The sequence below is a fragment of the Oxyura jamaicensis genome, chromosome 5 (assembly GCF_011077185.1).
Source record: "Oxyura jamaicensis isolate SHBP4307 breed ruddy duck chromosome 5, BPBGC_Ojam_1.0, whole genome shotgun sequence".
NCBI classification, from domain to species: domain Eukaryota; kingdom Metazoa; phylum Chordata; class Aves; order Anseriformes; family Anatidae; genus Oxyura; species Oxyura jamaicensis.
In genome coordinates this window covers 51,904,439-51,917,134 of record NC_048897.1, presented here as the reverse complement: position 1 = coordinate 51,917,134, position 12,696 = coordinate 51,904,439, and the positions used below count along the sequence as shown (strand labels likewise).

At 40.6% G+C, this 12,696-nt stretch overlaps 1 protein-coding gene across 5 annotated transcripts in view; it reads right to left on the bottom strand.

Annotated features, from left to right (window-relative positions):
- Window positions 1-12,696, bottom strand: part of MAP4K5 (mitogen-activated protein kinase kinase kinase kinase 5) — a 68,162-nt gene that overhangs the window by 4,685 nt on the left and 50,781 nt on the right. For 4 of the 5 annotated variants that reach the window (XM_035329256.1, XM_035329260.1, XM_035329259.1 and 1 more), the window contains 14 exons: window positions 12,492-12,589; window positions 12,338-12,379; window positions 11,615-11,699; window positions 11,448-11,527; window positions 7,826-7,886; window positions 7,155-7,157; window positions 6,950-7,064; window positions 6,772-6,830; window positions 5,337-5,440; window positions 4,744-4,921; window positions 3,718-3,786; window positions 2,897-2,989; window positions 1,269-1,339; window positions 534-589 (listed from right to left, as the gene is read on the bottom strand). In XM_035329256.1, coding sequence (XP_035185147.1) covers window positions 534-589; window positions 1,269-1,339; window positions 2,897-2,989; window positions 3,718-3,786; window positions 4,744-4,921; window positions 5,337-5,440; window positions 6,772-6,830; window positions 6,950-7,064; window positions 7,155-7,157; window positions 7,826-7,886; window positions 11,448-11,527; window positions 11,615-11,699; window positions 12,338-12,379; window positions 12,492-12,589 — 1,114 coding nt within the window. The remainder of the gene's footprint in view (window positions 1-533; window positions 590-1,268; window positions 1,340-2,896; window positions 2,990-3,717; window positions 3,787-4,743; window positions 4,922-5,336; window positions 5,441-6,771; window positions 6,831-6,949; window positions 7,065-7,154; window positions 7,158-7,825; window positions 7,887-11,447; window positions 11,528-11,614; window positions 11,700-12,337; window positions 12,380-12,491; window positions 12,590-12,696) is intronic. The other variant, XM_035329258.1, reaches the window with a different exon arrangement.

Sequence of the window (12,696 nt, the reverse complement as noted above, 5' to 3'; positions counted from 1 at the left end):
GCAGTGCGTGCTACCTCCTGCCTACAGGCGTTAGGAGTAACCGGGTGAATTCAGACCACTGTGCATTAAAACCTCAACGTGCTGTAGTTTGCTCCACAACTTCCAGGCCTCAAGGTCCAGACCAGTAAAGACTTTTTTAAAGGTAATTTGCTGCCAAGATAATGTCAGTTCACTATAAAAACCCAAGCCAGAAGCAGGCCTTTCCAGAAGCGCACTGGGCACCAGGTTTACCCCATGCCAGAGAAGGCCATCCTCTGTCTCTGTAGCTTTTCTCCTCACACTATGCACTTGCATTTGTGTTCACATTTCTATCTCCGCAGCAAAAAGTTAGTGGGAGAGTCACAGGAGCTCTTAGAAATAATTTTGGATGCAAATCGCTAATTAAATTTTTGGCTATCGTAGGCAGAAACAGTGTTACTGTCTCCCCCAGGACTGCCGACAGAGGGATCTGTTGTGGGGTGGAACCCAACGCCAGCTGGCAGTTAGAAAGCTGATTTTAAGGAAACAGGTTTACATTTCTTCAAGGTGATTACCTGTCTGATCCCAGTAAGCGGAAAACCCTGGTTTCATCTGATATCTCTTGGGTAACCTGCAGAAAAATGGAGATACGTGAGTCCATTTCAGTGGCAAAGTGAAACGTATTCTGGTCTGAACCAGAAGGAAAAAAAAAAGGTCAGTCTCTTCAACTGCTCAAATATAGTGCAAATTACAGGACTGAATCATATGTAAGTCCTGTTTACCATATAAGTAAAGAAGTGTTCTACATTTCATCAAGTAAAACTTTAAATAATTTCTGTATTGTAGAGTGTTATCAGGACTTGTTGGTGGCAGAGATGGACTATGCTGAACAAATCTTGGTCCACACAAGGAGAGACCAGCTTTCCCCCGCATTTTTACACAGGTTGCCATTGAAAAGGGTGATGTCCTTTTTGAAAAAAAAGGATGCTTTTTTTTTATTTCCAAAGGGATAATGTTTGCTGTTCTTTTTTTTTAAGGCTATACTGCCAACTAGGGTTTTTTTTTTCATGAGCTCCAAGAAACCCAAGTGCTGCTTACACCAGATCTGTACTGCCTCTGTGCAGAACCAGTTTGGGAGTCTCTGAGAGCAACACACGAAGGGAAATCAGACAAAGAACCAGCGAGCTGCTACAATGACAACGTGGAGCACAAGCATTATCACTGGGGAAGCATCTCGAAGGGCCAAAGGATCAAGCAGTAAATGAGGAATAGGACAAAGTTAAACCAGGAGAGGCTGGGAGATTACTCACTTCATCTGACTTGAAGCTTTTACCCTGCATGCCATGTTTCCAGAAGGCTAGCACACTGTCTTGAAGGCACACTGCAAAAGGAGAAACATAAAAATCAGACCCAAGTGTGGCTTATCTGAACCAAGGAAACGCAGGATTCTCACCAACAGTGATAATGGGAAGCATGTGGATAATAAAGTCCATGGGGAGACTTCAACTCCTGACAGAACGAAACTCTAAAAATCACTGTAGAAAAACTTGACTGAAATTACTATTTGGGTCTGATGCACACATTACTTTTTACAGACAGCACTCAGACACTCCCTGTCTGCCAAGACAAGATAGGTATCTCTGTTTTTAACTCTTCTCCCTTTCACTTCTATTCTCTGGATCTTTAGTTTCCTAATGGTTTGATTCTGGAAAAAAACACCAGGAAGTGCAAAAACATGCTGCCAACCACAACATTCTGGCTTGCTGGAAATTACAAACCATTTTAGTGATTATATTTACTTCAAAATAGATGTGAGCATAAAAAATGGGAGGAGTCTGCCATTCAGGGCCAAAAAGAGAAAGCAGGAAACCTACCAGCTCCGAATGATTCTATTATGAGATTCTTTGAAATACTGGATGAAGAAGCTGGTGTTCTTTAAGCAGTGTTGCAGAAATGCAGTTTACACAATGTTTTGTTTTCTTAAATCCTCCATGTTTTCCTATTCCTGAGTCATGTTTTGTATCTGCTCAGCATTAGCTCTGTACTGCGTACACAGAACAGGGGCACTCAACACAATCCTAAGAGCAATGTTTTTCACAATGGCCAATTAATCTTCACCGGTTGTTCCCCACTCCACGACCAGAAAATGAAGAGTTGTTTAATACCCTGAATTCCCAAGAGACCGCTTGGAGTGTAAAGAACTGCTCACATTATTCAGTGTCAGTTGGTAAGCACAAGACTTCTAGATAAATGCCTCTGTCTGTGAATTCCTTCAGAGTTCAAGGAAAAGGCAACGGTCAAGTCATGTTATGCACGTGTCAGCAGGGGATACTGCGTGATACAAGCAGTGCAGTTAATTAGAACGTGTCAGAATTCAGGGAAGAATCACAGGCTTGATTAAAAGTATCACAATTCTTGCTTCAGGATGGTTCTGACACATCTAATACAGATGCTGTACACAGACTGTACGCTGCTTTACCACCTGCTGTCAAATACAAAATACTTATGTCCAGAATCCTTGAAAAGGAAGATGTCTGAGGAACCCAGAAATGCCGGCTGTACAGAACTGGTAACCAAAACAAGTTCACTTTCCGTGTCCTCACTGATTTTATTCCAGATTAGAGTTCAGTTTCTGAAATACTGAATTCTTAAACATATATTCAACCTTTTAAAATCAAATCATGAGAGATCTTACAGAAACAGAAGTGACACCAGATGGAAACATACACACAACGGATACACCCTACCTGGCAACTGGCTTATTTTCATACCCGTGCCAGTGTAGACAAAGAAACTGCTCACAGTAACCTGACGTAAGCAACTTTCAGTGTCAGGCCCCACAGGGTGCACTAGATCAACCTAGATTATTAAAATCCCTTCAACACTCATTGCCCCCATACTCAGCTCTTGAGAGCTGACAGAGAACCAAATCACTTACCCACTGATTCAATGCAGAAATCAAAGCTCAGCTCTGAGGCCAATTTCTTGCTTGACTTCAATTTTCCTTGTAAATTCACAATTTTCACGAATTCTCAAGAAAAGCAGAAAAATAAATGTTAAAACCCACAGCCAAATAGGATTACTGATGGCTTTAAGTATGAAATACTAATTTCAACATTCAGATATGAAAAAATGCCCACATCTCACAGCTACGGTGTTTGCCCAGAACTAATCCAAGAGCACCTTCTCTCAAAATAAACATACAGAACGTTTTTATAGACTTTGTAGGATTTTAGACTTTACTGATGGCCCTCCTGAAAACAAACTTAGTGCAGAAATGTGAATGCAACGTCAAGGTTGGAAAGGTAGGCTGACTAAGTCATTGCAGAGTTCCCAGGGCGGCGTTACCCTCTGACACACGAGTCATTGTTACTGGCGTCATGTAAGATGCAAGCGTTCGCCTTTTATCTGGCTAGGCATACACAGCAGGCAAATGGCACATTTTCCAAGGAAATTCTGAAATTTTCTGATTGGTGTGTATTTGAACCCTCAGCCGTAACGCTGCGTTACATTTCCTTTTGGAAAGGAACAAGAGTGAAGAGTGAAGAGAAACAAGAGTGAGAAACACACAAAGAGGGAAAGTGGAACTGCAGGAGTCCCAGTGAAAAGAACAGTTATTTAAATCCTACCTGTTAGGAAACGCTACAACACAAATTAGTGATGAAAAAATTAACTTATGGTAGAGTTAAAGTCAACAGTTGTGGCAAAGCACGTTTTGCAAAAGAGGTAGTAAGGTGCCCAAGGTCGCTCGTTACTTACTGTCCAGGCAGACGAGGACAGTGTCCCGTTCCAGCTGTGTTACGTGAATGGCATCTAACTGTTGATTGCCTTGTGAAAAACAAAAGGAATTCGTTTATATCACATTGTAACGATGACTTTTGCCATCCCCCCATCCTCTTGCCAATTGGTACAGCATTTTCAGAATGCTACAAGCACTTTGCAAGCTACAATATTTTCATTCTTTTATATTTTAAGGCTGCATGATCCCAGAATGCTTTAGGAGCAAACAGGGCCTAAGGACAAACCTATTAGTTCAAAGCACGTATTTAATATGAAAGCACTACTGTTTATTGGCAGAAAATGCATTTTATGTTACAGGTCAGCACAGAAAGTCAGCCTCCTTCATGAAGGGGTGTGCTAATGAACAAAAGGAATCATCAAGGGAATCTCTGACCCTAACAAATGTTCTTTTCCTTTAAATTCACATCTGGAAAGATTACTGTGCTGATATTAAACTAGAATTTAATAGTTCGCATACTTTTTATTAATGAATTTCTCAATACTGCTGTATTTAAAGGTTAAAAATTGTATCCAACAAGGCCAGCAAAGAAAAGCATCTGCAAAATATCAACCGGCTTTTGAAGATAAAACAAAACATTCTACTTATTAATAGCCAGCTGAAGATGACAAGCCTCCCCCAAGGACTGGAGGACAGACAAGAATGCATTTATGTGAGTCTTTACACAGGAAAGAGGGGGAAAGAGCATTAAGGCTGACCCCAGTAAAAAGTATGCAACCACAAACGAGAACTCGATCAGCAGGGTCTGCATTACTATTTAAGGAAGTTTAATAAAAGATCTGTCTAAAAATGAAGTCTTTTAAGATAGTTTACAGCGAGGTTGGCAAATCATCACAAGAAGAACTGGGGACCGGCTTCTATATGCTTTCCATAGAGAAGCTGCATCATTCTGCCTAGCATAAAGGGTTGCCAAAAGACTTCTGAGGACGGGATATTCAACAGTTACCAGACAATAAAAGAGTTGCAAGACAGACCAAGAGTCTTACCTGCACCGATTTCTGTAAACCATGAAGAAGCAGAGTTCAAGTTGATTGTCTCAAACTGAACTACCTGATTTGGTTCAGCACCCTTACTGATAGCTACGCAGACCATCGGGTACTCCTGCTCTGGTATCACTAGCATTTCAAAGACATTCAGAGGGCTTGGCAAAGGAAAATCAAAGTGCTGAGGGAGAAAAAAAAAAAGGGCAAATAAAACATTTTTAAAGATGCCTTTTACCTTGGAAGAAAGGAGCCTAAAATGACATGCACAAAGTGTAAAAGATACAGAATAGCGTTTCACTGCTACTAAGAGTGCTTTTTTTAAGACAGCACGAGCTCTGAGCAACATTAGGTTGCGCAGAGGCACGCTAGTCCATTATTGCTAGTACTGGGTTTGATCCAACGCTTGACTGATTCAGACACCGGATTTTCTTAGTCAACATGTGTCAAGCCAGAAATTCAAGTGCTCAGAACCCACAAATGGGACTACACCGGAATGTACTTTCCATTACAAATTCTAGAAAGGTTACTTCAACAACCATACAACAATTAAGATCTCGGAGCAGGTAAGGAGATGCAAAATTAGATGAGGTATTTACCTTTATTAACATGAATTTCTGCATTGGCTCATACCACTGTAGGAGAACAATTCCAGACTGCAAGGCACCGCAGAGGTACTTGTGTCCTGTGTAGGGATTTCTTACTATATAAAATCAACAAACAGGAAAAAAAAAAAGGCTTTTTAAGTCCAGGAAGCTCAATGAATACTTGAAAATAAAAATTGCAGGTATCTTTGCAAGTAATTTAAGAAACAGCTTCACTTTGACACTGATAATTTTTTTCTGGATTTCCATTGAAATATCCCCAGTGATCAACACTGTGCTACATTCCAGATAAATTAAATTATCCTTGTAATTAATAACCACGAGCATTTTTTAAGTTCCAGTGAAGAGGCCACATGCTGAGTGGACAGAAAAGTCAAAACAGCTTCTTCTTGGGGCTGAGAGAAGAGAGGGAGTGAAAGGTCTGGGTCATGCTGTGACTTAAAAAAGATTCCCAAGCAGTCCAGATGCCCCAGAACTTCCCGTGAGCTTTGACAGCTAATGAAATACATTTTTTTCTCCGTTAGATACAAGATCAGCCTGATTTCAGGAGTACTTTGTAAATATGACTACTGTAGACACTTCAGATGAGCTAAACAGGATGTCCAAGCTTGCTACAAGGTACTTTGTATTTTGCTTAAGCAGAAGTGTAAAATACAACTTCACACAGCGCTGGGGCCAGTTTTCAAAAGGAAAACTGTAACATTCTGTAGAAAACCCAAACCTTCCTGAAAGTCAGTGAAGCCAAAGACGAGTTTATAACTTCACAAGCTTTAACTTTTCTGTGGGCACTTAGAACGTTGAGAAACGTCCTCCCCATACTGACATCATTTTTATTCATGCCCAGCCTTTTCTTTGTGGAAAATATTATTTTCACATTAGCCTCACTAAAAGTTGGATCTAGGTCAAAGCTTGAGGCAAACTGACAAAGCAGAAAGGGTGTTTGTGTATGGCACCAAGTCCGGGACTCAGTAACAAGCGTGACACTCGCAGGCAGCCTGCATGTCACAGTAACCAGCTGGCTCACGTGGCAGCCTGAAACCAGTGATCCCAAACATCTACTTATTCACTGAGAGCCTCAGATTCCCCCTTGGCAGCTCTCAAAAACAGCATGCAACACATCAGCTGAATGCGACCAGCATTTTCAAGGGAGTCCCAACTGATCTTGTTCTAGATAGCAACATTTCTAGGTTAAGAGCTGATACCAAAAATGCCTGGGTTATCATTTCTGTTGACCGGCATAAAGATCCCCTGCAATAATTCGAAGGAAAGCTGTGCACTAGTTAAGCACAGCATTAAGAAATAGCATCATCATATTGTTTTCTGAACAGTGAACTAACTATAAGTTTATTAAAAAGCATTGAGTTGAAGACTTGCCATGCCCAAACAACAAAGACCAGGAAAAAAAGGGTGAAATTGAATGCCTACTCACCTATACAGCATTTGTGGCATCCTTTTGTATCAGGAATCTTTGTCGTTAAGGCAAACTTCCTGGAATAACAGGTAGAAAACCGCATCAGCAAGAGATGCCAAGGGCCTTTCATGCTACCAGTTCAACAGCATTCAAGCAAATTGTCACATGTTAATAATTGTAAGTGAAAGATTTGTACCTTGGTAGTATTTTGTCAGGAAACCTATGGGTTTGAATATGAGCAGCTAATCCTGTCTTCTTGGCTTGTTCAAACAAAGCTATTAAATTATGGGAGTAGAGCTGGAATGTTTTCCCTGTAAAAGAGAACAGCACAAATTGATATGGCACACACACCTCCGTCAGAGAAACGTACATTTTAGAGAAATATATGTATAGAAAATTACCTTCTAGAAAAATGGACCACACACGTCCGATATTTCAAGTCCAATTAGGAAGAAAGATAAAACAAGACAACAATAATAATGCATATGGAGAAAACACGGCATTCAACTCAAAGTTCATTTCAGTAACACTAAAAAAGCTCTGAAAGCTAGCTTTATGTACGCATTTTTAGAAGGCTGTAATTATACTACAACAATTCATTTTATCAGGACATCTTTATAAATCAGTAAGAGTGGTGCTACCCAAAACCCTGTACGTACAAAGGCACAACCCCACAATTAGTCTGCATGCCACACCACCTCCATTTCCTGCCTAGAAATTCCACGACAACTGCTGAATTTTCTCTTCTTTCCTTTTTTTTTTTTTTTTTTAAAGAATCCATCTGATGGATTGGTAGTATTTCACAGCCACCTCACTGTTCTTTAACTTGAAACTTTTTTCTTTTTAGGTGTATTTATTTTCTAAATCTGGTTCATACCGAACATGCTGTCAAACAGCTACGTTTTGGTAACGCAGCAGTATCATCAAGCCCTATCTATATTTTTTTTTAATTAAAACACTTATGAAGCAAAACTTTCTATACAAACACAAGAAATAACGTACAGTTTTCTACTTCACTGCAATGAACAGACATTGTACTGAATGTTAATTTTAATCATTTATATGTACATACCTGACAAGGACATTAAGGTGTTATTGATAACATACAGCCAGGTGCACTTTCGGGGAAATAACTGAAGAAAGAAATTATCTCCATTACTAGAAGCATACAGGAATTTCTAACCATGGCTTTCCCTGCCTGCTCCACATCTGTCACCATTCCTGCAGTGATGGATGCTGGAGAAAGTCCCAGCTTCAGCTACATTTTCCCTTTTAACTCACTCCTTTGGACCTCTCGCTTAGGATTTTTTTTATTATTATTATTTTTCTGAACCAGTTTTCATTCCTTCCCTCTTCTACCCCTGAAACTTTAAAACTGCAGTTTTTCTTTATTTTTTAATTAGCTGAAGTTGAAGCAGAACCGAAGGGGGACAGCTGGCAAGACTGGAACACCATATTTAGACAGATACAGCCTGCTCAGGAATGACAGCTAGACAGACAGCGATGTTATTACAGAAGCCTACTAAGCCCCAAACAAGTCAGAAGAGGGAAAAGCAAAAAAAAGGCAGTCATATTTTCTAAGTAACTTGAATTAGCACAAAATGCTGTATTTTGTGGGACTTATCTGCTGGCTATTTATGTTAGCATACTGCTTTGTAAACAGGCAGCGCATGGAAGGCACTGGGACTTATTTTTGTTTCAGAGTAAAGAAGTTACTCAAGAGGTAGCTAATCTAGGTTTGACAGAATGGAAAGTTAACTGCCTCCTGACAACCTGAAGGAGAAAGGGAATCTTGCTAACAGTGATAGGAAAGTGACAGCATTCAGGAGCCTCAACAACGGAAGGAATAAGGGTAACAGAATAAGGACATGGATTTTGTTTAAAAAAAAAGAAAAAAGACTGATTTTATTGATGAGGATTCATAGGTAAGGACCTCCCACGAGAAGAAATTCCATGAAGACAAAGAAGAGTTCGTAAGATTGAGCTGTTTTGAAAGGATACTTTACAAAAAAGACAACGGCAGTCTGGTCCACTGAGAGAAACCGCTGCACAACAGAGCAGAAGACACTTGAATCAAGGATCTACAAAGAGCGGCTCTACTGGTTCAAGCAAATGTCTGCCTAAGCTAACAGCTATTTCCAACAGACACTATAAAGTGACACATTTTTTTCTAAAAAATGGTCAGCTTCTGAAAGCAATGTAATACTGCACCAAGTACTCTGCCAGGTGCCAAGCTTCTTCAGCTTGGAAACCTGCCGAGTCAGACGGGTTTTATGCTCTTAGTGATCTTCAGTGGATTCATCTTCCATGGATTTGTCCGGACTCCCCTCTGAACTCGTGTAACTCCTAGCATCTGTAACTCTGCAGAGCGAAACATCCCAGGCCAGTTACCCCCCGTTTGTTTTTAATTTGGCTTCTGTTAGCTTCATTTGGTGGTGCCACTGGAAGAGAAGGGGTACAGCTGTTCTCTGAACCCTCTCCAAGCTACCACAAGATGGGTATTTGTTGTTGCCACCCCGAACCTTAAGTATCGCACACACATAATACAGAAAACAGAAACAAGGCTGTGAGGATGAATAGAAAAATCACAGGATAAGCCTGAAGGAAGCAACTTAAAGGTTAAGATGCAAATCCGATGATGAATGCAAAGTACACAAAGGCAATGAGAGAAGTTGCTAAACGTGGTAACTGGGAAACAAATGGCTAGGACCCCAGCTTGACAGAAAATTCATCTGAACTACATGATTAGCATAGTTACTAGCACTGGGGTAGAAACTTGTGCTAGAAGCCGATGAAAAACACATTACTAATTATTCTGACTACATATACTCATGTCTGCAGGCCCCCAAAAGTTTACTTAACAGTACTGAAGAACTGGCTCAAACCCCAAGGCCTCAGTAACAATTATTTTCAAAAACTGTTGGAGGGCGACCAAGGAGCTCAGGAAGGACAAACACAGCACCTAGGCTGAACTCGGAGAACCGCAACAAAGTCTGACGGACTGACTGGTCATCTGGGGTAGCACAAGAACAAGCCACACACTTTTTAATTACCAAGAGGATAACAAGAGAAGCTAGCGCAGACTTGTGCGGAACAGGCTGCATTTGAACATCAGAATTTTCTTTTTCAACAGAAAAACTGCCCTGCTGGGTGCAGTGAGACAGTAAGGTATGAAACATACGTGAAGGACTTTGTCTTGCATGACATTTCCAAGGGCAAAATGAGAAAATATGAAGAAAACGCAAAAAGAAAATATGAAAACAAGAGGATCTGACAGAAATTTGCTATTTAGTAGGGGAAAAAAGCAGCCTGCAGATACATAGTGTCTTCTCTAGGTGTGGTTCTATTCATTATTTTCACTGAAAAATTAGTAATGGAATAAGAGAATGCTTCTGAAATCAGCAGATACTATCCTTGGAGAGACAACAAGCACTTTGGAGGATGTGATCAGAATTAAAAAATTGGGAAACAGTTAAAAAAAATCTCAAGTACCAACATTTAGGGGGGAGGAATCATGAAATGAATAAATGCAAATAGGGAAACAACTGGCATGGCTGAAGCACTGCTGTAAAGCCTCTGGGGTTTGCAGTGAATCACACGTAACCTCCGCAAACTGAAAAAGGAAACTCATTTTGGGATGCATTAAATGTCCTAAGTAGACAATGCTATGTTCTCTCTACCAACCACTGCCATGTTTAACCTCTTGATAGGATATAAAAAAGCATCTGGAAGAGTTCAGAGAAGACTGTCACACGAAATAAATTGGGAAAAGATAAAAAAATAAAAACCTTCATATTCAACCTTCAGGTATACGCTCATCTCTCTCAACATGAAAGGGTCTTCTCACTATATCACATTCAAATTCAGACTTCTCACCATCAAGCCGTTTATAACCTTCTCTTGTTTTGTCTGTGCCAAACTACCCCCTCCCGGACCTTGCTGAATTGCTTCCCCTTTTCTTTTGTCCCTCAAGTTCTGTCTTCTAGCAAGGTGCTCCCAGAAACAAAGGATTTTTTCCTCTTAAGCACAGACATCTACACAGTGCCCTTTCTGTGAAATCATCTTTCTCTCGCTATTAGCCATCAATGTCCACCTCGTCACCTCTGGCTTTTGACCAGTGCCATGTCTTGACTGAATGGAGGCCTGAAGAGCCTTTGTGAACTGCTTTTGAAAGCTGCAGGTGTACATCTCATCATCAGCCTCTCCCAGTGCTTCCCTTACAAAAACACCCTGCTACTTCTGATTCTAAAAAGGCAAATGTAGCAACACCATGATTTCATGAAGTGGAAGCTCTTTGGAAAGGGTTAGAGAGCCCAAGAAAACTGAAGCAAACACATGCTTATTGGCGCTATCACCACCAACTAAACTAAGTAGCTGAGGGCTTTGGTAGCATGCAGTGGGAAGCAATATGCCATCTAGTGGAGATAAAATGGAGAAAGAAAAGGTAGGAAATCAGTTCTCTCCACGGAGAAGAAAGCTAGTTTAGTACAGAGGTCCTTTGAAAGCAGTCTTATATAAGCAGCAACAAAAGAAATCAGGTAAGAGAACTATTAATTTTAAGACTTCCAGTGTTTACTTCGATGTGAATCAGTCTATGCCACAAAGTCAGGCATCCTATCTATCCCCCCTTTAATATAAAACTTTTGTGCTTCACAATATTTCTAAATCTGTGTGTTGAATACACCAAAGATCACCTGTTCCATTGTTGCTTCGTGAAGTTCATTCAAATTCAAAGTATAAATACCTTCTTCTGTTCCAAAGATAATGTACTGATCTAAAAAAAATAAGAAATTATTTCACAAGCTCATTAGCATGTCAGTAACAGGCACCCGTAAAGTACAAACACAAAAAATAACTTTACCTTTGGTATCTGGATGTATCCAAGATGTCGCACAATTAATCTTCAAGGGACAACCATCAAAGACTTTGGAAAAACATGCTCCCATCTGAAAGACACCAAAACTGAAACCTGAAGCACCTTTCTAGTAAAAAGGTCTTAACTTCTGCCACTTGGCTACTTAGCACACAACTGTACACACAGCATGGCCCTCTCCTCTTCAGACACAAACCTACTCTAACCTGCTTTGATGGAAAACACGTTTATCTTCCCCCCCAAATTACAATGCAGCCTTCCAAACCTTTTCATAGACTTCATATACGTTCAGAAATGCAAAGATCAAAACGATATGGGCAATTCTTACCTACTAGGTAAGAAGATTGAGTGCTTATGCAACTGTGTAAGAAAGCAAATCAAGCAGAAACATCCACGCAACACCCTCTCCAACCGCTACCTCCTTCCCCCCTTTCTCTGTATTAAACAGCAAATGCCACTGGAGATCACAGCCCGCAGAGCCAGTGAAGTCCCCATCTCTTCACATCCTGACTGAATGGCGAAGGGAAGTTTTTACGAAAAAGAAACAAGTGTCTTGGATTCAGTGCACAAATAACTGAGTGAAAAGTGGGCTACGACATGCACATCAGCCCAGATGAGGTGGCGGCTTATTCTAGCATAAACCTCCTGACACCAGAGAGATGACATGATGGCAGGCTTCCAAGAATTCCCACTGCAAATGAGGCTTCTTACCAGCACCTTCGGTGTGGGTGGCAAACCATTGATCGCTGGCTTCTGTGGGAAGAGAGAAAGATCATAAAATAGCTCCCATGCACTGAAATAAAAGTAGCTAGCTTGAAATGACATGAATAGGGCAACTGATCAGACTGAGAGCCACGATACTTACAGGAAAATCTCTTTTCTCTTTTTTACGTGGCAGCTGAGGGATTTGTCCAGATCCTTCTGCATTTTCTTCAATGAGTTTCAACATGCCATCCCCATTTCCTAGAACAAAGCCCACGCACATTTTGGAACTCACTTCACATAATGAAATAGAAAATATTTTGCTGCCCTATTCTCTCTTCTCGCTATGCCTAGGTAGAGTAGAGCAT